Source organism: Tachysurus fulvidraco, chromosome 7, assembly GCF_022655615.1.
Source record: "Tachysurus fulvidraco isolate hzauxx_2018 chromosome 7, HZAU_PFXX_2.0, whole genome shotgun sequence".
NCBI lineage: Eukaryota > Metazoa > Chordata > Actinopteri > Siluriformes > Bagridae > Tachysurus > Tachysurus fulvidraco.
The window spans coordinates 14,095,975-14,120,974 of NC_062524.1; the positions used below are offsets into that span (position 1 = coordinate 14,095,975).

The window sequence follows — 25,000 nt, forward strand, 5'->3', positions numbered from 1 at the left end:
ATATATATATATATATATATATATTGTTAAAGCTTCATCTGTTTTGGGAATTGATTTACATCTAAATTGGTTGTATAAATCTTTCTAAGCATTATGTGAAAACTGTTCTGTAGGTTATATATACAGCATGTGGCATAAATACCTGATGTATCTCCACTCCTCATTGGGCTCACTGGGTTTTTATTGACTTTTTATTTTTTATGAGTCATTTTTTTAATTACTTTTTATTTTTTGACTTTTTACTTTTATTAGTCATTTTTTAATTTCATTTTTTGTTTATCTAGTTTTGAAAACATCAGCGACCCTCCACTCCCCTTTAAGAGCTAACTATAAAGTCTTTAAATAATATGATGAAATTAGATTTTTTTTTAAATTTTAATCATTACTTGTTTTGTCTTCATTCCTCGATAGAGGTACTTTGACACCATCTACTGGTCACACCGCAGAACTGCAATGTTAAACGTTTTCTACAGTATATCAGCATTTCATTTACACAGACACCTGTTGCACGATTCCTTCTTTATTTCTGAAAGTAAAGAAGATTCAAAAGACGAGATTAAGAGGAATTTGAGTATTTCAGCATGCAGTACTCCTCGTGCATCAACACAGTTCTGACTTTATCATAAGAGATTTCAGAAAGAAATTGTCTGATCATCTTGTTGAGCATCTTTACACCATCTGAAGGAAGGATTTCTCTTCTCCAGTGTGAGAAACATCCATTCAATAGCAACATAAACGTGATGACTCTCTCTTAGTATTGATGTAGAAACACATCTGATTACACACCTACAACCTATCTATCTATCTATCTATCTATCTATCTATCTATCTATCTATCTATCTATCTATCTATCTATCTATCTATCAATCTATCTATCTATCTATCTATCTATCTATCTATCTATCTATCTATCTATCTATCTATCTATCTATCTATCTATCTATCTATCTATTTGTCTGTCTGTCTATCTACAATTTTCTATTGAAATATTTTTGGATTTTTGGCATTTTAATTGGGGACATTGAATTTCCATGTGAATCTGTGATTCATTCTGAACTGATTCTTTTTTTTTTCAGTTTATTTTTCTGTTTGGTTTGTAAATGTCAATATGTTTCTTTGACACCACACACACACACACACACACACACACACACACACACACACACACACACACACACACACACACACACACACACACACACACACACACACACACACACATACACACACACACACGCACACACACACACACACACAGCAACCTCATATCCACTAATACTCACCCAAAGATTACTGGCCACTCTGATGACCCCCTCCCCCAGCGTGTGACCTTGGCGACCTAGGCACCATGGCAACCCTGTGACCCATCCGCTAGTTGCCTGGGAGACGACCTTGGAGCACATCTGACCATATACCCCCCTTTCCCCCCTTCTGCTGAGAGAAGGCAAGCGATCGATATTCTATCACACAGAACAGTGGAGCGAGAGGGAGAGAGAGAATTGGGGGTGCAGAGAGATTACAGGAGGGGGAGGACAACTGACAAAGGGAGTGGTCTCTGTGTGTGTGTGTGTGTGTGTGTGTGTGTGTGTGTGTGTGTGTGTGTGTGTGTGTGTGTGTGTGTGTGTGTGTGTGTCTGTGTGTCTGTGTCTGTGTGGGTTTGTGCCTGTGTGTGTCTGTGTGTGCACGCACATACTTTATAATGCTGCAGAGAGGTGCCCTAAAGGCATGTTGGTAAATTTGTTTAATGTGTGTGTTTGTGCCTTGATGCCCGATGACGCCTGAGATAGGCACAGGCTCCCCGTAACCAGAGGTAGTTCAGATAAAGCGGTAGAAAATGAGTGAGTGAGTGTGTGTTTGTATGCCTGTGTGTGTGTGTGTATGTGTGTGCGTGTGTGTGTATCCATGTGTGAAGTTGATTGCTGCTCTGTTCATCAAAAAAGAAATGCTGGTTGAGTCTAACTGGAAAATTCCTAACAGTATTTTTACCGCTGTCTCCTTCCTTCTAGTGTTTAAGGCACAATAACAGCCATATATGAACATATAAAAAGAATCAAACTCCACTTTACTTGATTTGATTAGCATGTGGTGCCATTGTTGCTTGAAAGTCTCTTGAATAATTTTTAAATAATTTGACACCGATTTTAGGCCAAATCTCATACTCAAGTAGTAAATATTATATTTGAATTGTATTTAAATTTGGGTGTGGCTCAGTTAAACGGTTCAAAAGGTAATGTTTTAAGGATTAAAAGTAATTTTACATTAGTCCTATTTTTTCTGAGATATATTTTTTATGTGGAAATAATTATGAACATTGCCCTCCAGTGGCGAATTAAGAGAGTAGCATGGCTTTGTAGATGTCCTGTAGAAGTTTTGTGTGAAACCATGCACGCAGTTATGAGGTACTGATGTATCCCCACCTACTTACAGCTAATTGTGGTTACTTACAAAGAACAATATGTTTGTGTTTATGTTGTGCTGTTTCATATGCCAGAACAGTGCTGAACTGGTCTTCTTTCTAAGATTGAAATGTTTCACCGTTTGTTTGAGCAGCTTCATCAGTCTGAGGGAAGTTAGCACGATTTCACAAAAATGTATCTGTCAGAGTCAATGATCCTGTCCTCTCTGGATACTCTTGTTAATAGAACGAGGTGTAATGACCCCAGAGAAGGAGAGTATTGAAGCATTGGGGTAACGATCACAGACTGATCACAGGCCTTAATCTTCTTGTGGATGGATGAAAGGGTAGCATGAAAAATAGGAGACATTTTAGAAGACCTCCACCTCTGCTCAGAGAATATTTCCCATGCAGACATACTCCTTCTGGACCCTACTCCCATCTGGACTTCCCTCCTTCACTCCTCTCTCAAACCATCTGTCTTCTCTGTCTAAGTTATAGACCTTATTGTCCTCAGATGTGTGTCCTTGGTCCTTCTGATGAAGATACACTGGTGATTCTGGTCCTGAGGTGTTGATCCTTCTGTGTTGGTACATCCTCCTATGTAGTGGTTGTTTTGTTTCTCCAGTCTTGGGTTCTAAACACCTCACTGCACTGGACCTTGTACATCACTCCTTGTGTGTTTTGGTGCCCTGTCATTGAGGTGCATGAGTTTCTTCCTTAGTGTGTTGGTACCTTTAAATTAAACTTGAATGTGGTGTTTCACAAAAATCATAATTGAGATTGGGATGTTTTGAAGCAGCTATTAAAGTTCTCACAAAAGATGAGGAAGAAGCCTTCATTGTTGTCACATCTACATTATAGATCTACATTACTGTATATCTACCTACTTTGGAGGTCAGGGTCAGAGCTCGGGGTGAGCCATGATACATCACCCATGGAACACAGAGAGTTTTCCACTGAAGAGTCCAAACTTTAACTCTTAACACGACACCAACACCATGTGATACTGTGGGGATGTTGAAATTGCACCAACTATAGAACAAAATTTTAGATTTTGGTCTTATTATACAAGAGAAACATTAATGTGGAATGTCTGGGCTGTGGATGTCTTTCAAACATCTATCTGTTCTATGGATGACCTCAGGCACAAAGAAAAGTCACAATTGTGCCATATTCCTTCAATTAAAAAAAAATGTGTGTGTGTGTGTGTGTGTGTGTGTGTGTGTGTGAGTAGTCTACCTTTTAAAGAACAAACAATGCCAGGTGAAAGTCAGTTTTTTAAATAATGTTTTTTTATTTTAAGTAAACGTTCTAGCAAATTTCCCAACTTTCTCTCTAACGTCATGTTTCACTACCGTTCTTTTCAGTTGTAAAGGAAAAAAAACATCTGCAGCATAAAGCACATAACTTGACATAAAGAAAGAACACCATGATGTTGAATTCTACGTTTATCACTACACCACCACCACCACCACCACCATCATCATCATGTCCTGGTCCTAATTTACATGTGAACAATATAAAGTCTAAAACACTATGAATTACACAGACTACAGTACTTAATACTTTTATCTAAAACTGAGCAATTCATTAAGGTCACACACACAAACAAATCAACACCAAACTGAAAAAAGAGAAGGTTCTTCTTTTTTATTTCATTTTCTTGCTGCTCTTTTGAAGGTAAGGTACATAGCCTTATAGCCTTATTTTTTTTTTTTTTTCATATATTTTCCTCACTTACTTTAAAGAATGAAACTGGATTCCTAAAACACACAAAGATTGTATTTTCTTCATTTCTTGAAAGGAGAGAGGGAGTGGTGAGAGAGGTGGAGGGACTTGTGGGTAATCACACACAAACATACAGACAGAGAGGGACATTAGGTCAGAGCAGGAGGAGGTGAGGGAAAGTGTCGGTTGGGATCGGAAGGATGGCAGTGTGCTTGTCATGTAAGAAGGGAAAAAAGACAGCACTCAGAGCAACTCTGAACAGAAAAATAACAAAACAACAACAACACAGTGGCAGAAAGAGAGAGGCCGCAGGGTTGGGGGAAGTTACAGTAATAGACCAGAGACTCATCATTTCATTTGATGACTGAAAGGCAGTAGCTGTTGTTTCATTACACTTATATTTCAGCAGAGAAAACAAGAAGTGTGTAGAGAAGGAGGTGGGAGAGAGAATAAAAGAGAGAGCGAAGGAGCACAAACATTGCGTCTAAGGGGTAAAAATAAATGGCAGTGTGTGCACAGGACATGTGTGTCCTAAGTTGGTCACGACTTGAATTACGACAGGAATCATCAGTGTCACTAGTATTCAGTACAACATTGACAGTGTTGAATGTTTTCAATAAACAGCACAGAGAAAAAAAGACTGTCAAAAAATCAGCGGTAGTGTTTCGGTCACAGTAAAAAAAAAAGTGTGAAGGAAGAGAAAAGAGCATTCTCTCATTCTCTCTATAACTGTTGAGTTTCACACATTATTGGGATCTTTTTCTTAATTTACTTTATAACTAGAAATTAGGTAATAGGACAGGGTGTAATTATGGTTTTGCTTATTCTCTTAGGAGAGAGAGAGAGAGAGAGAGAGAGAGAGAGAGAGAGAGAGAGAGAGAGAGAGAGAGAGAGAAAGAAACTATGTGGGCAAATAGGGTCAGAATGAAAAGTAAAGGAAGAAGATGAAGATTTAATAGTAGGTCTCCTTTTCAATCCAACCTGTGGAGCACAGACAGACAGACAAAGGTTTAATACATTTATAATATCATTGAACATAATTTTGTTTGTGTGTGTGTGTGTGTGTGTGTGTGTGTGTGTGTGTGTATGTGTGTGTGTGTGTGTGTACGTGTGTGTGTTCTGTGTGTGTAGGTGTGTGTTGTCCATACCTCCTGGGTTTCTGCGCAAGATGAGTTTTCTAATTTCATCATAAACAAAGATTAAGAAGCTGTATGGAAATGCACAGAACCACCAACTGGGCCTGAGGGAGAGAGAGAGTAAAATATTTATATTCTATATTCTTTCTCCATTTTGCAATACACATCACCACTAGAGAGAAATAGTGACTCACAGCTTCAGTGCATGGTTTGTGTTTCCAGAAATCATTGAAAGATGATTTTGTGTGTGTGTGTGTGTGGGTGTGTGTGTGTGTGTCACTTACTTCAGTGGGTACATTCTAAGGGCCACATCCATGCCAGGGCAATAGGAAAGGAAGGCGGCCAAAGCTGTCTCTTCAAAAAGGCCAAAGACCAGAATCTTATTCCTGAGTGAAGGGGAAAAATGTGACATTAAAAAACATTTAAACAAAGACAAACACAAAATCTGAGACTTTATATTTTCTTGCAGAAAGAACAGGGACTTAGAGAACAGAGACTTAGAGAACAGGGACTTAGAGCAGCAGGCAAAAGGATTTATTTCAAAATGAGATAAAATTATGATAGACAGTAGGAAAAATAAAGGTAGTGAAGGGAGGGATGGAGGAGAAGAGACACTGACTTCATGCCCTGCTGGAACACAGAGTTGCGACGAGTCTTGCAGATTATGACATCAGCCCACTGAACCACCACAATGCTCACAAAGAAAGCTGTATGACTAGTGAACTCCACGATTTTCCTCTGCTCATAGGTCTGAGAGAGAGGGGGGACGGGGGGCAGAGAGGGGTGGGGGTGGGGAGGAAGAGAGAGACAGAGAGAGAGAAAGAGGGAAGGGGAGAGAGAGAGACTTTTTCATATCACATATCATAAAAATTCAGGGTGACGTAAAAAATGAATAAATAAATAAGTAAATATGTGTTAAGATGGTTTCATAATTGAGTAAAACATGAGTGATTAGTTTAACTCTGGTGCAAAGTTTAGTTCTCCCAACACCACACACATTTAAACACATCCACATCATTCATACTTATGTAAAAATTAAAATTAATTAAAATTCTTAATTTTATCAGCCTTTTTAGTATCGTTGTGGCCTCATAGTCAGTGTTCTGTGTAATCTGTTTTTTCCGGCTCAGGTATATTGCCATCTTCGCTTGATCGAGGATAAAGTTAACCAGTTGGCACCTGAACCTTTGCTTCAGTATTTAAAACCAAAAATAAAACACTGAACAGTAAAAATCAACATAAAACAACCTTTAAATGCTCCGTAAAAACACAAACAGTGACTGCAACCCGGAACAGTGAATAAAAGCATGAAAAACTGTTTCTCTCTGTGAACAGAAAGGACAGTTTTTTCTTATTTAAAACCTTAACGCAGGCTCTGTAGAGCAGCTTCCCTGTCACTGACCCAAAGTCCATCTCCCCTTCACCCCGGCACTCCAGGAGGGGGCCCTCACACCCGTTGAGGTCAGGAGCGATGTTCAGCTGGGGAAAGGGTTCATCTTCTGCAGGACCAGCCTCTGTGTGTTTATAGTCCAGCAGTCCTCTGATGTTAGTGCAGATCTCCAATGGTGTAGGAGCTGATTGACAACACACAGGGACCTCAGTCTCATACACGATGCCAGGTCCTCTGCCCTCGACAAGTCTGTGATGTTCAGGAGCTCCTGGAGCATCACAATGCCAGAGGAGACTAGAGTTCTGGACAGTGCAGGGATGGTCACACTGGAGATGTCCAGTCACCTGCCGTACATCAGAGGCTCCTCCAGCAACCAGTGTAATGTTTGATAACCTTTGTTCTGTTTTTTAAAAACGTTCCAGATTCTAGAAAAATGAGTCTAGTCCTAGTCCTGCAACTGTGCATAACAATCCACTGGCTCTTCATACTAAGTTTCTTGGTCCAGTGAGGAGTCTCTGAATGAACGGCAGAATGCTGTAGCTCTGCTGGACAGCTGGACCAGCCCATGCCCTCCTTCCTCTTTTGACATATGGAGAACACTCTGAGGAATCCAGTGTAGGTTGTCCCAGAAGAAATCCAACAGCAGGGCCTGCATGTTCGCCAGCAGGTTTGGTGGAGGATTAACGCAGGCTAGCTTGTGCTAGTGTGACGACGCGGTGAGGTTTTCGATGACCAGTGTTTGCCCCCTGTAGGACATATTTGAGACTAACTGCTTCCACCTGCTCAGTCTGCCTTTCACATGCTCTACAGAACCTACCCAGTTTTTATGTAAAAACTCATTGCTCCCCAGGTAGACACCCAAGTATTTGAATCCGCCTCTTTTCCACGCTGAGCATCCTGGCAGTGAAGGTTGCCCACCTCCCCACTCCCCAACTAAAATGGCTTCACTTTCACCCCAGTTGACCTTGGCAGAAGGTAAAATCTGAAAGTCCTTTAAAGTGGCAGTTAAAAACTTTGCATTGCACTGTGTTTTACGCGACTACCAAGTCATCTGTGTAAGCTGACAAGCATATGGTGGCAATAACATGTGGAATATTAAAACCAGAGAGATGACTCCTTAACTTGTTTAACCCTCCTGTAGACAGGACAATTTGACCCCGCTGGAAAGTTTAATGTGTCAAAACTTGGGTTTTCTTCAACATATTTGCCTGAAATTTACCAGGATTGTTCCAAATGTTGTTTGCATGTAAATTTAATTTTGTCTATTTTCATTGAACTATGTGTTCATAAAATAAATACTTTCCTCCTCAAGAGCATGGGGTCAATTTGATCCCGCCACATTTAGTGGGGCAATAGGTCACACTTTTGACCTTTTGACTCATTTATAAATATTTCACACTTGTTATATGCATTTGTCCAGCTAGGGGTAAAATCTGATCTACCAACAAGCTTTACACACACACACACATACACACACACACATACACACAGACACACAAACACACACACCCACAATCACACACACACACACAAGCATTGGGCATTGCAATTCATTGGCCCTCAAACAAACAAACAAAAAATTATTTAAATAAATATTGTAAATATTTCACACTTGTTGTATGCATTTTTCCAGCTGGGGACAATATCTTCTCTTCTCTTCTTCTTCTACCAACAAGCTTTACACACACACTCACACACACACACACACACACACACACACACACACACACACACACACACACACACACACACACACACACACATTGTGTTTCCATATTCATATTCAAATCATATTTGTATCCTCTCTCTTATTTATGAATTTAGTTGCATCAGTCAGCTTTGACCTGGCATAATTTCATGAGGTTTATTGTTTATAAATTAAGTATAATAATAAAAAAGTATAATAAAAAAGCATAAGAGGTGTAAAGGAAGTTTTATTCACAAGAAATTATGCCATGTTTTTGAGTGGTGTGTGTGTGTGTGTGTGTGTAGCACGTTTTTGGGTGATCAGATTGCATCAGACTGGTAGGCAAAATAGACATTACATAAGTGTAAAATGTTCACAAATGTAATTTTTTGATTTATACGCATTCAAGTCAATTTGACCTGGTAAAAACAGGTTTTATTATTTACTGACATTGAAAATGGTCAAAATGGTTTCAAAACAATCTCCTGGCTTTGAAATATACCAGCCTGTAATTGCGCATTAACTTTTGTGCCTATAGTGAAAATAATTCAAAATTTCTGTTTTTTTTTTCTAAAAAATGAGGCATTTCTGTATATTAATGAGGTTTATTATACAAATATTACCCATTTTTTTTCAAAATATATGTTGGAAACAAGTTCGAAAAAAAAGGTGAAAAAAAAGGCTATCATATATACTTCATTTTTTATAAGCAGTCAAAACAGACAAGGTCAAGTCCTAATTTGCTTAGGAATGCAGAAAAGGTTTGCAGAAGGGTTTAAAGAGGTTCAACTGACAGAGAGTACAACATACCTGAGAGTGAACAGCCCTGCCTGATCCCTCTGTACACATAAAAGGGGCACATAAACCACCGTTGACCTTCAGTACACTCTCAATTTCACTGTACAACACCCTGATCATGGCTATGGTCTAAACCTAAAACTTTCCAGCACCTTCCACAAGTATTCATACTCAACCCAGTCAAAAGCCTTTTCCTCGTCTAGGAAAATCAGACCGGTCTTTAAGAACAATAGCCTGGAGATGTCCAAGGTGTCACGAATTAGATATATATTGTCAAAAAATCGACCTGCCAGGCACATAGTACATCTGGTCCTGGTGAATGATCTGATCACTTTCGTCAGTCTCGATGCTAATGCTTTTGACAGCAGCTTGCAGTCAGTTCGCAGTAGTGACACCGTGCGCCAGTTTTTCAGGTGGGTCAGGTCTCCCTTTTTAGGCAACAGGGTCAGGACAGCTCTATCTGCAGCATGATGGGAGCTGACCACCTTTCACACTGTCCTGTAGGACCTCCAGAACATCCTGCCCTATTACTGCCCAGAAAGGCTACAGGGAGACCATCTATACCTGGAGCCCGCCCGTTCTCCATGCCTTGAAGAGCCTCCTGAAGCTCAGCCAGTGTCAGCTCCCTGTCCACTTACTTGCCACTGAATCTGAGAGCTTTGGCAAGTCCTTGAGGAAACTCTCCTCCACTACCTGTGCCCCTGACCGCTCACTGCTATACAGCTTTGCATAGAAGCTAATTGTCTGCTAATTGTCTGAGAATTTCAGTGGGCTCTGACACGAGATCCCCTGATTCTGTTTGCACAGCATGCATAAATCTTTTCTGTCCATTCCTTTGTTCTAAAATGAAGATAAACATAGAAGGAGCATCCATCTCATTAACAATTTTAAAGCATGTGCAGACCAGCACCACCTGTGCTGCAGTGTCTAACAAGTCATTAATTTTGGTCAATTTATTTTTGAGAGCTTCAAAATTCCCTCGATTTCCTGTGGCCTCCAAATGCTGAAGTTCCACTATTTCTATCTCCAGAGCTTTTAGAGATCTAGCAATGTCTCTTGTGACACTGAGAATGTACTGTTGACAGAATACTTTGATTTGTGCTTTTGATTTTTGCTTTGGCTCTCTATAATTAGCTAAAAGAGCTGTGTTAAAATGTCAGAAGGCACTCTTAGGTTTTACATTCTTTTTAGCAATGGTGCACTGAACCATGCAGTGATCCGAGATGCCTACTGGAAAAATAAAACACTTCAGCTGATGCTTAAAACCATAAAATCAATCTAATCTTGCTAGGGTAAGCATGTTGTCTATGCAGTGGGCCCACGTGTACTGTTTCTTGTTTAAATTCCTCCATATGTCACAGAGATTGTGCGCCTCTACCAACTCCCACAGGCGCTTACGGGAAGCTAAATGAAGTTCTGTGTGATTTCGGTCTATATTTTTACCGTTCAATTAAAGCTATACCTCTAAGAACTAAAAACTTTGCAGAAGTTTAAAACAACATTGTTGAGTTTGTGTAAAAAACTACACGAGGTTACATATGTAACCCTGCGTCAGGCCTGTCGCTATGGGAATGCTTCTGTGAGGAAGATGTGTCTGAAGTTCTGTGTGCACACATGCCAATTTAATGGCTTGGGAAGGATACGTGACAAAGTCCATATAAAGGCATATTGTCTGAAAGAAGCACGAGAGGATGCCCAAGGCATGGCCAGCGATGCAGCTTCTTGTTCCTTTCTCAGGAAACCGGGTTACATACGTAACCTGGTGTAGTTCCCTTTCAAGGGAACTCATCGCTGCATCAGAGCTGATGCTATGGGAACGCCAATACCCAGGCCACCATGCACTGGTCGATGACTGTGCCATAGGCCATGAGAGAGCACAAGCAGACTGCGACCATCAAATATCTTCAACGGGGACACCCCTGGCCAAGGCACTGGACAAGGCAATACCCCTAGTAGAGTGAGCCCTGATGCCGAGAGGCGAGGCAAGTGCCTGAGTAATGGCCTCCACTGCCCAGTGCGCCAGGCACTGTTTGGAAACCAGATTACCCCTATTCCGGCCCCCAAAACAGACAAAAAGGTCGGCGGAGTTATGCCACAAGCTAGAGCGGTGGACATAAGTCATTAAGGCCCTTACTGGGCAAAGCCTATTCCGCTGACTCATAGGGTGGGGGACAGAAGGCCTGCAGGATGACTGGACAACCCACCATCCTGGACACCTTCGGAACATATCCTGCCCTAGGGTGCAGAATAGCCTTGGACATGCCAGGGGAAAATTCTAGGCAGGCGGGGAGATCAACAGGGCCTGCAAATCACCCACTCTTTTGAGAGAGGCCAAGGCTAGGAGCAGAACTTCAGGGTCAGAAACTTCTCAGAGGCTGACTCCATGGGCTTAAAGGGGGCTTCCAGCAGCCCCTCCAGGACCACAGAGAAGTCCCAGGAAGGCCTCAGCCACCTGACACCATGCAGAAAGTGAGAGACCAGAGGGTGCCTACCAAAGGATTCCCAAAGGACAGGTTCTTGGTTTGCAGCGATGACAGCCACATACACCTTTAAAGCAGATGGGGACAGGCCCCGAGAAAATCAAGACTGCAGGAACTCCAGCACTGTACCGACTGGATCCTGACAGTGTTCAATGCACCAGAGGTTGCTGCTCAGGAGGGAGACTAGGTCCGTAAACCAAAATCGAGAGAGCCAATGAGGGACAAGTAGGAGAAGTTTGACTCGGTTGTGGCACACTCGGTTGTGGCTAGGACTTGCGGGAGCAGAGCTACCTTTATAACCCAGAGGGGATGTCTGCGAGGATGAAATCCCTCACCCCTGAGCCAGAGCTGTAATGGGTTTGGCGACAGAGAGGCCTCGGCCTAGCCAAATAGCTTTCACTGCTGACAAGATGGAATCCACCCGAGCGGGAGAGATTGTGGTGGAGTTCCAAACTACCCCCAGAAAGGTGGTTCTCTGAGAAGCAGAAAGCACACACTTCACTGGGTTCAACCTGAGGCCTATTGACCTCACATGGGCAGGCACAGCATCTCAATGACTGGCCGTCATAGCCTTCAACAGAATGAGCCAGTCGTCCAGGTAATTCAGTACACGGATGCCCTGGAGTACAGTTCAGAGCCCAAAGGTCCAAAATCGGACGCAGCCCCCTGTCCTTCTTGGGAATAACGAAATATCAGCTGTAAAAGCCGGAGTCCTGCTCAGGGAGGGGAACATGCTCTATGGCCCCTTTCCTCAGGAGCGAGAAAAGTTCCTCTTGGAGGAACACCGCCTGTTGCCTTCCAACGATCGTGTGTGTACTTGCCAACGCCTCATCAATAATAAAAGGAGGGACATTTGACAGCATGACTTTTTTGGCATCGGAACTGAGGGGAGAAACCAGCATACACTCAATATTAATGACAATTCCTTTCTGGGCCAGTTTAGTCACTTTATCAACATGGTTCAAAAACACAACGATTGCACTGATCATGCGGGAGGCAGAGACAATGGAGTCAGACTCTCAAACAGCTTTGTGCTCGGAGACACCATGCTGCTCATACATGCTCACACACTCACACACACACACACACACACACACACACCCGCCTGTGCGCACAGGCATGCTGGAATACACACACACACACACACACACACACACAAATTATTCCTAGGTGTTTTAAGGAAAAAAATTCGCTCCACACACCACACTCACTCTTCCACCATGCATGCACAAAGAGAGAGAGAGGAAAGGAGAGAGAGAGAGGGAGAGAGAGAGAGGGAGAGAGAGAGAGAGAGAGAGAGAGAGAGAGAGAGGGAGAGAGAGAGAGAGAAAGAGAGAGAGAGAGAGAGAGAGACATGTATTTCGTTATGCAAATAACACACAACATATAAATCAATACCACCTTACTGTACATATAAAAGTGTTATAGATCAGGTGGAAGTTAAACACACATAAAAATGACTTTTCCTTCATCAGCAGAACACAAAGCACACCTAATCTCATCTCAAAAGCAGCAAGATCGTCCACAGAATTATAAAAAACAAAAATCAGCACTCTTGACAAAAGCTGTGAAAAGTGCAGTAACATTATGATTTAAAGTTTTGTCTATTAAGTAGAACGATTCTTATGAACATACTTAAAAACCAAAGGTAAAAGCCTCCAGTGAAAAGGTTTCATTAAAAGAGTTCAACTGTCAAATCATAAATAGTTTTTTCAGTCTGACATTGTGTAAAAGCATGAAACCCTGTTTAAACAAAAAGGACATTCTGTTCCAACCTCAGGATTTAAAACAGAAATAAAAGCATTAACAGCAACTGCCCCATGCAGAACTCTCCACTGTAAGTCTCCTGCCCTTTTGGTTAATAGTGGGTTATACAGCGATCTCCATTCTGGTTTTACACTTGTGTTTAGACTCAGTACATTGCACCAGGGTGTGTCAACTCTTATCTAAAACCGTTCTATTAAAAAGACTTTTCCCTGTGGCATGTGAGAGATCAAAAACCATAGATTTTCCAGCTTCCAAGAAATGTCTTGTGTAGTCCTTCAGGTTGAGCTGTAGAGTTATGCTGTAAAAAGGTTCTCTGGTGTTTGGGGTAGCTGCCCCGCTGCAGTGTTCTTTCCTCAGCTGTTAGAATGTCCTTCCTTTTCGACTCCATGCCTCCTCTCTGTTCTCAAATTCTGCTCCAGCTAGGTTTACTAGGTGCACCAAAATGATTGCCCTTGATACCTGTAGTATTTTGCTAAGTCCAGGAAAAGATGCTGTTTGAAATGTCATACCGTGTTTCATGGATTAGCAGTTCTACTAGAAGCCAGTAAAGAGAGTGGGTTCTATTGGCCCTCTGCAGTGTGAAAAAGTCACAAACTTTAAAAAGAAATATAAAATGCTGGTAACCTGCTAGGGTCCAGCTTTGCAAGGTCCATAAGAAAGAGAAGCTTGTCCATCTGCAGTAAAACAACGTTGTGCGGTAAGGTGCATGCAGCTGCCGGCCAGCTGGAAGTTGTTGCACCGTTGAGAAGTCTCTGTATAAATTGCAGACAAAAAGGCCAATGTCCTGCTTTGGAGTTGTATCAGTTCTTGCCCACCCTCTTCCTTGAGTAGATACAGCACACCAATACAGCTTGTATCAAAGCTTGCAGACATGGTTACCCTCTGTGTAACGATTCTGGTGTTATCCATATTTCCATTTTCCAATTCGACCTTTGACATGGTCTATGGCCCCCTTTCAATTCCCCCCTGTGGTTGCCTCATCTCCTAGAAACACACCTAAGTATTTAAAGCTATCTCTTCTCCAGGTCAAACCACCCATAAGCGGTGTCAAGAAAGCAGAAGTGTGGCAAGCAGGCGGGAGTCCATGCTAAAAACAAACCATAGCCGGCCGGCTCTCCTGACCAATGTAGAAACTGCTGTGTCTTTGTTTTCACAGAGACATGGCTCAGCGACAGAGTTCCGGATGCTGCTATTCAGCTAGACAGGCTTATCTCCTGCCGACAGAAATGCGACAAGAAGAGCAGCAAAGTGTGCACACGCCCAGACAATACACAGACACCCGGCGGTTGTGGAAGGGCATCCGGGCAATCACGAACTACAGGACAAGTTTACCTGCCAGTGTCAGTAATGCCTCCTGCCGAAATGCTCTGAACGACTTCTATGCTTGGTGCACAATGAATATACAGGACAGCTAGTGGATGTCTTCAATGACATCTTCAACATTTCCCTGAGTATCACCATAGCTCCTGCATGCTTCAAGACAACCACCATTGTCCTCATGCCGAAGAATTCTACACTGTCCTGCCTCAATTACTATAGTCCTGAAGCTGAGCCTGTTGGGACTGAACACCTGTCTCTGCGACTTGATGCTGGGCTTCCTGACTTGGAGCGTTATCATGCGTACCTGTGTTTGTTGACTCTGTTGAGGTAGTTCCAGCCTCACCAGGAACAGCAGTACACTCCTTGTCCACAGCAGGTTCAGTCTCAGTGATGGGCTCATTTTATTTTTGAAATGAGTTTTCCTTAGCGAGTGCTTGTTTTAAAATATCGTTTGAAATCGTCACATTTTTGGACGCCGTTAAAAGGGAGAGAAGAAGATATGAACAAGAACGAAGTGTAGAAGACTGTAGTGAGAGCAGCTCTGCTGTATGGGTTAGAAACTAGCAGTGAGGAAAAGACATGAGGCAGAGATGGAGGTAGCAGAGATGAGGATGTTGAGGTTTTCTTTAGAAGTGATGAGGATGGACAGGATTAGGAACGAGCACATCAGTGGGATAGCTCAGGGATAGCTGTTTTGGGGACAAGGTCAGAGAGACTAGATTAACCCCTTTATGCCTTGGCCCCCTTTTGCAGGTTTTTCACCTACATGACCTACCCAACAAAAAGTGGTACAGCTCCCACATACTTTGACAAACTAGTTTCAGATTGATTCTAGGCCTTACTGGCACAAAGTTACAGAGGCTAGAATGGAAGGTTTTCATTTCCGCCTGGGTTGTTTACCTGATAAACTGATTAATCTTATTTTTCTGGAACATGTTAGGGACCAAATAACAACTGAGGGTCATAGCCACATGTCTTGGCATTCACCAAAAAAAAATTCAAGTCAAAAGACCCAAAAATGGCTTCAATAAAAATATTTTTCTACGGACATGGTCGTCTGGTGCAGAGTTTTTGTGTACTTGTTTACTGTATAACTTTGTATTAAAAGGCTGCATGCTCAGTTTAAAAGGCCTAAAACAAGCAGAGACTCTCTCTCTACTACTCTGGTGTGAAAACAGGCCTGTAACTTGACACCCTGAGCTGTGAGAGTGACAAAAGGTCAAGGATTATGCAAGAATTCAGCTTGTTCACGCAGATCCAGGGAGCAGAGAGGGGGGTTGGAATATCGTTGGAATCGTCTGCTTATTGGCTAAAGAGCTGTAGAGGTCCCGGCCCATTTCATTGCCGTAATTGTGCAGTAATTGTCAGTCAAAGGCGGGTTCCCAAAAATGATGTCATGACATCATTGGCTTCCCAGCCATCTATCTCTGCAATACAAGCACCGATTGGCTCAAGTGAGGGCTTGTTTGATTCGTTGGCTCCTGGGCTATAAATATGACGTAAATTAAGAATTTTTGAATACCCCAATGAGAAGTTAGAGCGGCAAAACAAGATGATGGCGCACTACTGTTTCCAGTTTTCGGAACACAAACGGAATATTTGCGGCACGACCAAAGCGTTTTGGATAAAGATTTCAGTTCCTTGGACCTGTGTGGATTTTTGTGGATTATTTGTTTTGGAATATATCACCCCAGTGAAGAAAGGGATACGTCTAAATGTAAGGGAAAAACCGGTCTAGCGCCTAGGTCAGTTTTGTCCAAAATGTTGTCCAAAATAGTATGAAGTCTGTGAATCATATTATGCTTTGTGTGTGGGCTTAAAAAAATATTGAGAGTATAATCTTTACTAGGTAAATAGGTTTTTTCATGTTTTTAGAGGATTTGATGCTTTAAAGATGAAATGAAGCTTGTTTCTGTGTCATCCCCTAGTGGTCACTTTGACTTCACGACCCGTAAGAGGAGGTTTGGACATGTACAGACGAGAGAGATGGTTATATTGGTAGAAGGCGAGAGAATGGCCAAAATGCTAACATCAGCCTGCACACTGGAGATGCTCCCCTCTGTAATGAGTAGTTCTCTAAATTGATTAGACTAATGGCAATTTTTTCCATCAGTTTAAAATCTATACAAAACCAAGGGCAGAGTTGCCACCTTTAGTGATTCCATAAGCAGTGGTATATTCCTCAGTTATTAAATTAAATTAAATAATCCTTACACATTTTGATGAAGAATAACTAATAAATGATTCTGCTACTTGTTTATACACCTACTGTTAATAATAAGAGATTTAAATAATCTATCACTAAATAACAAAATTAATTTAGTTTAGTGCTTTATGGTTTGATATTCAGGTATTTCAGACTTTCTGTGATACATTTTTAATTTTAATTTAAATTTGAAAAACAATTTATATTGTCAGTGAACTATAATAACAGCAAAAACATTGAACCCTCTGTGAAGACACTGAAAAAACTTATGAGGTCTGAATACTGACCCCATGGCATGTTACTGCTAAAAGTTTTAACCCCATAACACAACACTAGTGTTACATAACTAATGAAAGAATATTCAGACTATTAAATAGTCTATTTGTTCTTGGATTAAAAAGCTCGGCTGCTCATCTCAAAAGAAAGTAAGAGTAAACACATGAGTGCAGTGAAGAACAGGGCGTCTTCTGCAGTGTTAAACCGATGACTAACCCATTGTTGGCCGTAGCTGTCCTCCAGGTCATTGTTGGAGCGATCGTCCCAGTTAAGCCGAATGCCCACGAGCACCGAGGGCAAAAAGCCGTTCTCAGCCATGATCACAAAGTAGGCAAAGAAACCTCCTAGAGCCTGAATCATCCCTGAAGAGTTCAGGACAGGACATAGATCAGGAAAAGATCAGGACAAGTAATTGTTAGCTCATCAGGGAGAAATTATTCTAGTATACAGTGCAGCATGTACATGTAGGATATTTTAATAAGATAAAATCAGCACATCAAATGGACGAGATTTTTTTTATTATTATTATTTTTAACGATTTTGATACTTCACATTTTTCAAAAGTAATTTCTGCTTTAACCATCACTACTGACTGTGAACTTTATTAGAGACAGAGTATTGGTAATTTAATGATAAACTTCTGGGGTGTAGAGTGTATAGTGGAGCGTTGTAGTGTGCTAACCGATCTGTCCGTAGGCGATGCTGATGAGACGCTCATTAACCAGTTTGTCTCGCAGAGGGTTACGGGGCTGACGCTTCATGATGTCACTCTCTGCTGCTTCATAGGCCAAGGAGATGGCAGGGACCTGAAGAGCAGACAGACTGATAAGAGGCGAACAGGAAGCCAGTGTTATAGCATCCTGAAGGGGAGGAGTCATCTGATCAAAAATGCAAGGATTATAAATGTATTGTATGTAGAGATTATTGGCCCATTTGAATCTGAAGGGAGGGGACCAGGATGATTAAAGGACAAAGGAAACGCTGCAGAGGGGGAGAGGGGTGTTTGTTGGAACAGTAGCCAACAATTTAGTTATTCCCTTTTGTGTTTTGTTAAGTGTTGAGTTGTACTTTGAATAGTTTTTTTTATTTGTTTATTTTTTGGTAAATTTTGATTTTTCAATGGAAATTTTGCTTTGGCTTCTTTCACACCTGTGTGAGAATGGTGGCTCATATAAATAAAAAGACACTTCATTGGATTTTTCGAGAGTTTTGCCATTTCTTTTGCTGCCAGTTCGCCACTGCACCGGCCATCTTACCACAGTGTGTATGTGTGTGTGTGAGTGTTTGTGTATGTATGTGTCCATGTGTATGTATGTGTATATGTTTATGTGTGTGTATGTGTGTCCGTGTGTGTTTGTGTGTATATGTGTATGTTTATGTGTGTGTGTTTGTGTGTGAATATGTGCATGTGTGTTTGTGTGTACAGTATGTGTGTGTATATGTGTATGTGTGCATTTGTGTGTGTATATGTGTGTTTTATATGTGTGTATATGTGCATGTGTGTTTGTGTGCATTTGCAGAAATGCTGTATTTACTCTATTGTTAGTACCGTCACTGTAGATGTGTGTGTGTCGTACCATGTCAGTACCCAGGTCAATGCACAGAATGGTGATGGTCCCAAGAGGAAGAGGAATGTTAACCAGGATGAAGAACAGGAAGGGAGTGATTTCAGGAATGTTGCTTGTCAAGGTGTAAGCAATCGATTTCTTTAAGTTATCGAAGATCAGACGCCCTGCAGACAAATAAATACACTTTCAGTATCACAATGAATATGTATGAAACGGTCACTTCCCTCTTCTCCTTCTTCTCCCTCTCTCTTGCTTGTCCTTCCTCCCGGTCTCCTCCCTCTCACCCTTTACTCCCTCTCACCCTCTTCTCCTTCTTCTCACTGTCCCTCCTCTCCCTCTCCTCCCTCCACTCCTTCTCTTCCCTCTCACCCACTTCTCCCTCTCAGCCTCTTCTCCCTCCTCTCCTTTTCCTCCCTCTCACATTCTTCTCCCTCCTCCCTCCACTCACTATCTTCTCTCTCTTCTCGCTCTCACCCTCTTCTCCCTCCTCTCCCTTTTCCCTCTCCTCTCCCCTTCCTTCTCTCTCACCCTCTTCCACACCAGTGACAATGGAGGCAAAATTGTCGTCTAACAGGATCATGTCAGCTGCCTGCTTTGAGACATCAGAGCCTGAGATTCCCATGGCCACACCGATGTCTGCCTTCTTCAGAGCTGGAGAGTCATTTACACCATCACCAGTCACGGCCACGATGGCACCCTGAGACAACCAGTGACATAATAAATACATACAGATTTCAAACAGGCCCAATGTTAAGCATTCTTTAATACAGAACAAAGGAATAATTCAAAAAGAAGCTTATTTGATTTTGTACTATAGTTTCTTTGTTTATACTTACATACTGCACTGGGTTTATGTGCTTGTCTTGTGTTTGTGTGTGTACCTGTCTCTGGCAGCCCTCTACGATAATAAGCTTCTGTTGTGGGGAGGTCCTGGCAAAGACAATCTCAGTGTGGTTCTTCAGAACATCATCCATCTGCTCTTGAGTCAGATCCTTCAGATCCGAACCGTGGATGACGCATGCTTTTGCATCCCTAATGAAAAGTGAAGTGTAAAGTCAGGGTAATAGATCATTGTTTCATGTTTTTTTCTTCTCCAAATCCACCTAAAATCCACCTTCAGTAATATGACATCTACCTAATTCTGCTTCCAAAATATTCCATTATGTTTGTAAAGTTGATCCTGAGTTTTTCTAGTTTAGATAAACAGTAAATTAGTTACACAGCTTATAGTTTCATCCTGAACAACGGCATGCATAAAGATATAAAGTGTAGCTAAGGGAAGTTTCAGTGTAGGTCAAACAAAAATAACATATAGACACACAAAGAGGCTCTAAATGAACTCATAGAAAACCGTTTGTATGTGGTATCAATCTGGTGTGTATGATTACAGTACCTGGGGTTAACCTGGCTGACGGGGATATTAAGTCGAGCGGCAATGTCCTCCACTGTCTCGTTGCCTTCAGAGATGATTCCTACTCCCTTGGCAATGGCCTTGGCTGTGATTGGGTGGTCGCCAGTGACCATGATGACCTTAATTCCAGCTGATCTGCATTTCCCAACAGCATCCGGCACAGCAGCACGCGGAGGGTCGATCATAGACATCAGACCCACAAAGCATAGGTTATCTGTCTGGAAGTTCACATCATCGGTATCGAAAGCAAAGCCTTTGGGGTACTGATCCTTATTCAAAAACACATGGCAGAAACCTGCATGGAGAAGAGCAACAAGACAAAAAACAAGACAGAGGCAATTCAGACAGATGGTTTCCCAGTAAATCCACATTCCCAGTCAATCCAGAAATCTTCCAAGATTAAAAAGACAATGCTGTATTGGGAATGAGGATTACATCCGTGTGGCAGCAGGGGTGGGGTCGAGCATCAGCTCGGAGAGTGGGGATTAAACCAGCAGGCATTGAGAGATTGTTCTTGACTGTGTGCATGGAAATTGAGTTTAAACTTGAATGTCAAACAAGTCACAAATCGATTTTTCTTATTGAATTTTTTTTTTTTGGTAATTAGAAGTATGCAGAAAAACTCCTGTACTGGATAAACACACCACAAATTCTAGTGACACCACAAACGAAGAACAGCTCAGAAGTACTCAGACCTCTGCAGCATAGTGGGAAGGTTTTGGCTTTGTAGCGTCTGGTACCGGTCATTTTAGATTTCATGTCCCAGGCACCCTAAATTTCAACATCTACTCCTCAATTAACCGATGAGCAACTCAGTTTTACACACACACACCTGGCTCCAGAATGACTGGAGCCTACACAAAGACCAGATAACCCCATGCGGCTTCTCTGGGGCCCTCAATCAGAACACACACACACACACACACACACACACACACACACACACACACACACACACACACACACAACACAATGAGACATTCCTTTTACAAATAAAACCTGAAGATAAGGTACTCTAAGGTTCTCATTCTTATAACCCTTTTTGTAATGTGTTCTTCTTTTAAGGCTTGCATGACTTAAAATTACTTGCTCCTTAATTTCCTGACAAGGGTGTATTTTATTCATGTGTCAGAAAACAACATTGTTTTTAACATCGTTACACTCTAATTACTGATCATGGCATGTTAATGTATACCTGTTCTAATGCTGTATGCCCCTTTAAGGTCTGATGTCAGAATGTATACGAAGCTATCGTTTTCTTTTTACTTCCCTAATGAAAGTGCATCTTGTTTTATGTTTCATTTTGGTTTCTTTGCCTTTATAAGAACACAATATCGTATTAACATCAGTTACCCTTCGATTACTGATCTGTGTATATAATGTACTGCTGCCTTTATACCGTCATTGCCCTTCATGTTTAGTATCCAAATGACCACAAAATTATCGGTTACTCGTTTTTCAAACACTGGTGTATTTTATTTGAGCATGAAAGGCGCCATACCATCTTAATACACCCTGGATCAAACTTTAAAGTCATCTAAAAGTTTGATAGCTAAACCATGCCCACAGACACCTGAAACAAAGGGAGTTTTTCCCTCCAAAATCCTGACCAAAGTATTGGTCATCTCCCCAAAGATGGGTGGAGTTCCCGACCTTTAAATTGTCACAAACACCACTAATCCGTGGTCAGACTTTCGGAACAGCTTGGAGACGACTCCATCTTCCTTCAAAGAAGTTCCAGCAAGCTTCACTTCCAAGAATGACAACTGCTCTGATCTTCAGGAGAACTTGGAAGAACGTCTGACCCCAGCCTAACTGACTTTTCAGAGATTTCTCTGTTGCATCCGGACTCTTTGTGCAGTAAGCCAATGCAAGTAACCGTTTCCTCTACCAATCAATTTAGATGCGTAATTTCAAGTAGGAATCTTTCATTGAATCTTAAGGTGAATTTAAGTTTCTGTGACAATTTCCCAGTTAGGGTGTGATTAATTTTTGAGTCTAAGCTTGCCATTCCTTTCCTTCCTTTCTCTAGTTTCTTCTTTCCAGTCTCTTCCTCCCTTTCCCCAATTTTAATTTCGTTTGTTTTATTTTATTTTAATCTTCGTTTTCCCTATTTCTTTTGTTTGTTTGTGTAGTTAGTTTATGTTGTGTTTGTCTCATTCATTAAATGCCATATTTTTGTGCCAAATAAGTGATTGTCTCTGAGTATCGTTCACAAATTAAGGTACCTGCAATATCTGGTCTGAACTACATGCTCTATTGAGTTAATTTAATTTAAATTACGGTATACAGTAAAAGGAAAGCGAATCTTTCTTGGCCGGGAAGATACCGCCTTCATAGAATCAATAAAGGTACACGGCCTGTTCGCCGGACGAACAGACCAAATAAGCGTAACCTTAATTCCAGTACCGTTAATTTCAACTTAGGTTAAAATATTTAGAAGTCACTATAACACGTTATAGTTACTTATAAATATTTACCTTGCTTCGCGAGCCAAAATCGCTACAGCTTGTTTCTGCTGATTAATCATCTTCAGTTTCCTAGCTAGGAGGATCATTCTGATGGACTTGCATTTTTAAAATCCATCATAAATATAGTCTGGGAAGCTGCCACGAAAGCACCTTCATTCATTTCTTTAACTTAACCTTTTTTAAAAGCACTGGCTACATGAACATCATATCATGACCTCACTCACCCAGGACTCTCTCTCCCAGTCCTCCCAACTCCAGATAAGCATTCTGAAAAGCCTCTTTCATCTCCTCATCCATGGGCTGCTCTTTACCCTGCACCATGATGGTGGAACAACGTTCCAGAATACGCTCTGGTGCTCCCTTCATCACCAGCATGTAGTGGTTATCATCACCCTCCTCCGTCTCATGCACTGAAAGCTGGAAAAGGAATAAATGTACAAAATAGTTATAACACCTGGATCACATCATGTCAGTCTTCAGTACTGTCAGCATTCCCATCTATCCAGAAAGACAACACAAGTTTTCTAATTTCTCAATGCTGCAGAGTTTATGAGATATGTGTTGACTTGATGTCTCATGCCACAGTAGATGAGAGATCTTTTTGTTTTTTATGATCCATCAAGCCTACTTCGATCAAAAGGTGCAGGATATTTGTTAGTACCTCAAGTACAAAAGTCTCAAGCAGGGGGCAGAGCTTTTTCTTACAGAGCCTCACAGTTATGGAACAGACTTCCAATTAGTGTTTATGCACTATGAAGACACATGCCAATCCTCGACCCAAATTAAGGCCATTACTGATGCTGACTACAGCCCAATACCCATAAGATGACATCTGTGAGAGAAAGACTTCGAAAGCCTAATCCCACGTTTCCTCCTTTGGAATTTGCATGGGAGCACCAAACATGGGACATTGAAAAATGGAAGAAAGTTTTATTCTTGAACGAGAAAACATTTAACCCTGATGGTCCTGAGAGCTTCCAAAAATACTGGCATGTGGATATGTGGACATGTTACAGCAGGCATTCCTCTTGACTGAGGGCCCTCGTCTGTGTGCTAATAACTGGGTCTTTCAACAGGAGAACGCTGCCGTTCAGAACACCCACCTGAACAAGGACTTCTTCCAGGACAATAACATTGCACTTCTGGACCATCCTGTGTGTTCCATCGACCTAAATCCCCTTGACAATGTTTGGGGATAGATGGCAAGGGAAGTTTACAAAAACGGACGTCAGTTCCAGACTGTGGATGACAAGAACGGTGGGGCTACTCACTAATGAGTCCTTTTTGATGCTTTTAGTTCTGTTGTGGGTATTTTTGGGCAATGGTCTTAAACCTTTGATCAGCTGATGAACAGCCTGTTTGAGTTTAAATGCAGTTTTAAATAAATTGCCAATCTCTGTTTTTTTTTTTTACTCTTGCTCCTTTTTCTTCTTTTGACATTTTACATCCTGGTTACGATCCACCAGCACAAAATGCAAATACTTGGAATGTTTCCCCTGGTCTTAAGATTTTGTTCAGGAGTGTATATTAGATAGTTTTTTACTGAAAAAACAGTCAGCCCATGGCCTTACAACACGAATTAAAACAGTAATTATTAAAAACCATGTGTTGTCTTCAGCTTAGGTTTATATAAATCATAATAAAAGATTTAGTCCACTATTAACAGTCTGCAGTATTTATTACATCACATATTAAAGTTACAATGAAAATTGCCCAAAGATGAAGTGTCCATAGAGTCAATACTTTAATAAATAAAAATCACCAACACATGGCGTACATACTCTAAATTCCCAATCAGACACCAAATGGCTCCATGCTCTGATGGCTTATATAACATAATGGTGAAGAGGTTCAGTTTGTGTAACGTGATATCCCTATACCGGAGCTGAACGTCTGAACGACAAATGTTATTGAAAATATCCCAATCCTTAAAAATCTTGAATCATAGTTGTCTTTCATCACTGACCCTGAAGCAATTCCTCACCTGGTACTTGTTGGTGGAGTTGAAGGGAATCTCAGTCACCTTCTTGTTCTTGTCCCTCATGGCTTTGACCGAGCCACATGAGAGCTCAATACACTTTAGCAGAGCTGATTCAGAAGCGTCACCGGCCACGTCCCGTTTGAGAATTGGCAGAGACTCCTGACCTGCCTTGAACACCGCCCTATTACAGAGTGCAGCCACACGGGCCAGAGACACCCAGGTCACAGAGGTTTTATCAAAGGATGTTCCTGAAACAAAGGTAATGCTTTTAAGTTCCAAGCCCTACAGTTATCTCTGATGATCTCAATACAGTTAACACTGATGATCTCATACAAGTATTCTGATAGACTGCACAGCTGGCAGAGACTAATCATTTTGCCTC

General features: G+C 41.5%; 1 protein-coding gene across 1 annotated transcript in view; it reads right to left on the reverse strand.

Moving 5' to 3' along the window:
- Positions 1-4,960: 4,960 nt before the first annotated feature.
- atp1a3a (ATPase Na+/K+ transporting subunit alpha 3a) overlaps positions 4,961-25,000 on the reverse strand; it is a 35,399-nt gene continuing 15,359 nt past the window's right edge. The window contains exons 10-21 of the mRNA XM_027163657.2: positions 24,622-24,866; positions 22,862-23,054; positions 20,149-20,461; positions 19,637-19,787; positions 19,284-19,452; positions 18,765-18,919; positions 17,870-17,993; positions 17,404-17,549; positions 5,883-6,013; positions 5,548-5,649; positions 5,276-5,367; positions 4,961-5,108 (exon numbers count right to left, since the gene is read on the reverse strand). Of these exons, the coding sequence (XP_027019458.1) occupies positions 5,080-5,108; positions 5,276-5,367; positions 5,548-5,649; positions 5,883-6,013; positions 17,404-17,549; positions 17,870-17,993; positions 18,765-18,919; positions 19,284-19,452; positions 19,637-19,787; positions 20,149-20,461; positions 22,862-23,054; positions 24,622-24,866 (1,850 nt within the window). The 3' untranslated portion in view covers positions 4,961-5,079. The remainder of the gene's footprint in view (positions 5,109-5,275; positions 5,368-5,547; positions 5,650-5,882; positions 6,014-17,403; positions 17,550-17,869; positions 17,994-18,764; positions 18,920-19,283; positions 19,453-19,636; positions 19,788-20,148; positions 20,462-22,861; positions 23,055-24,621; positions 24,867-25,000) is intronic.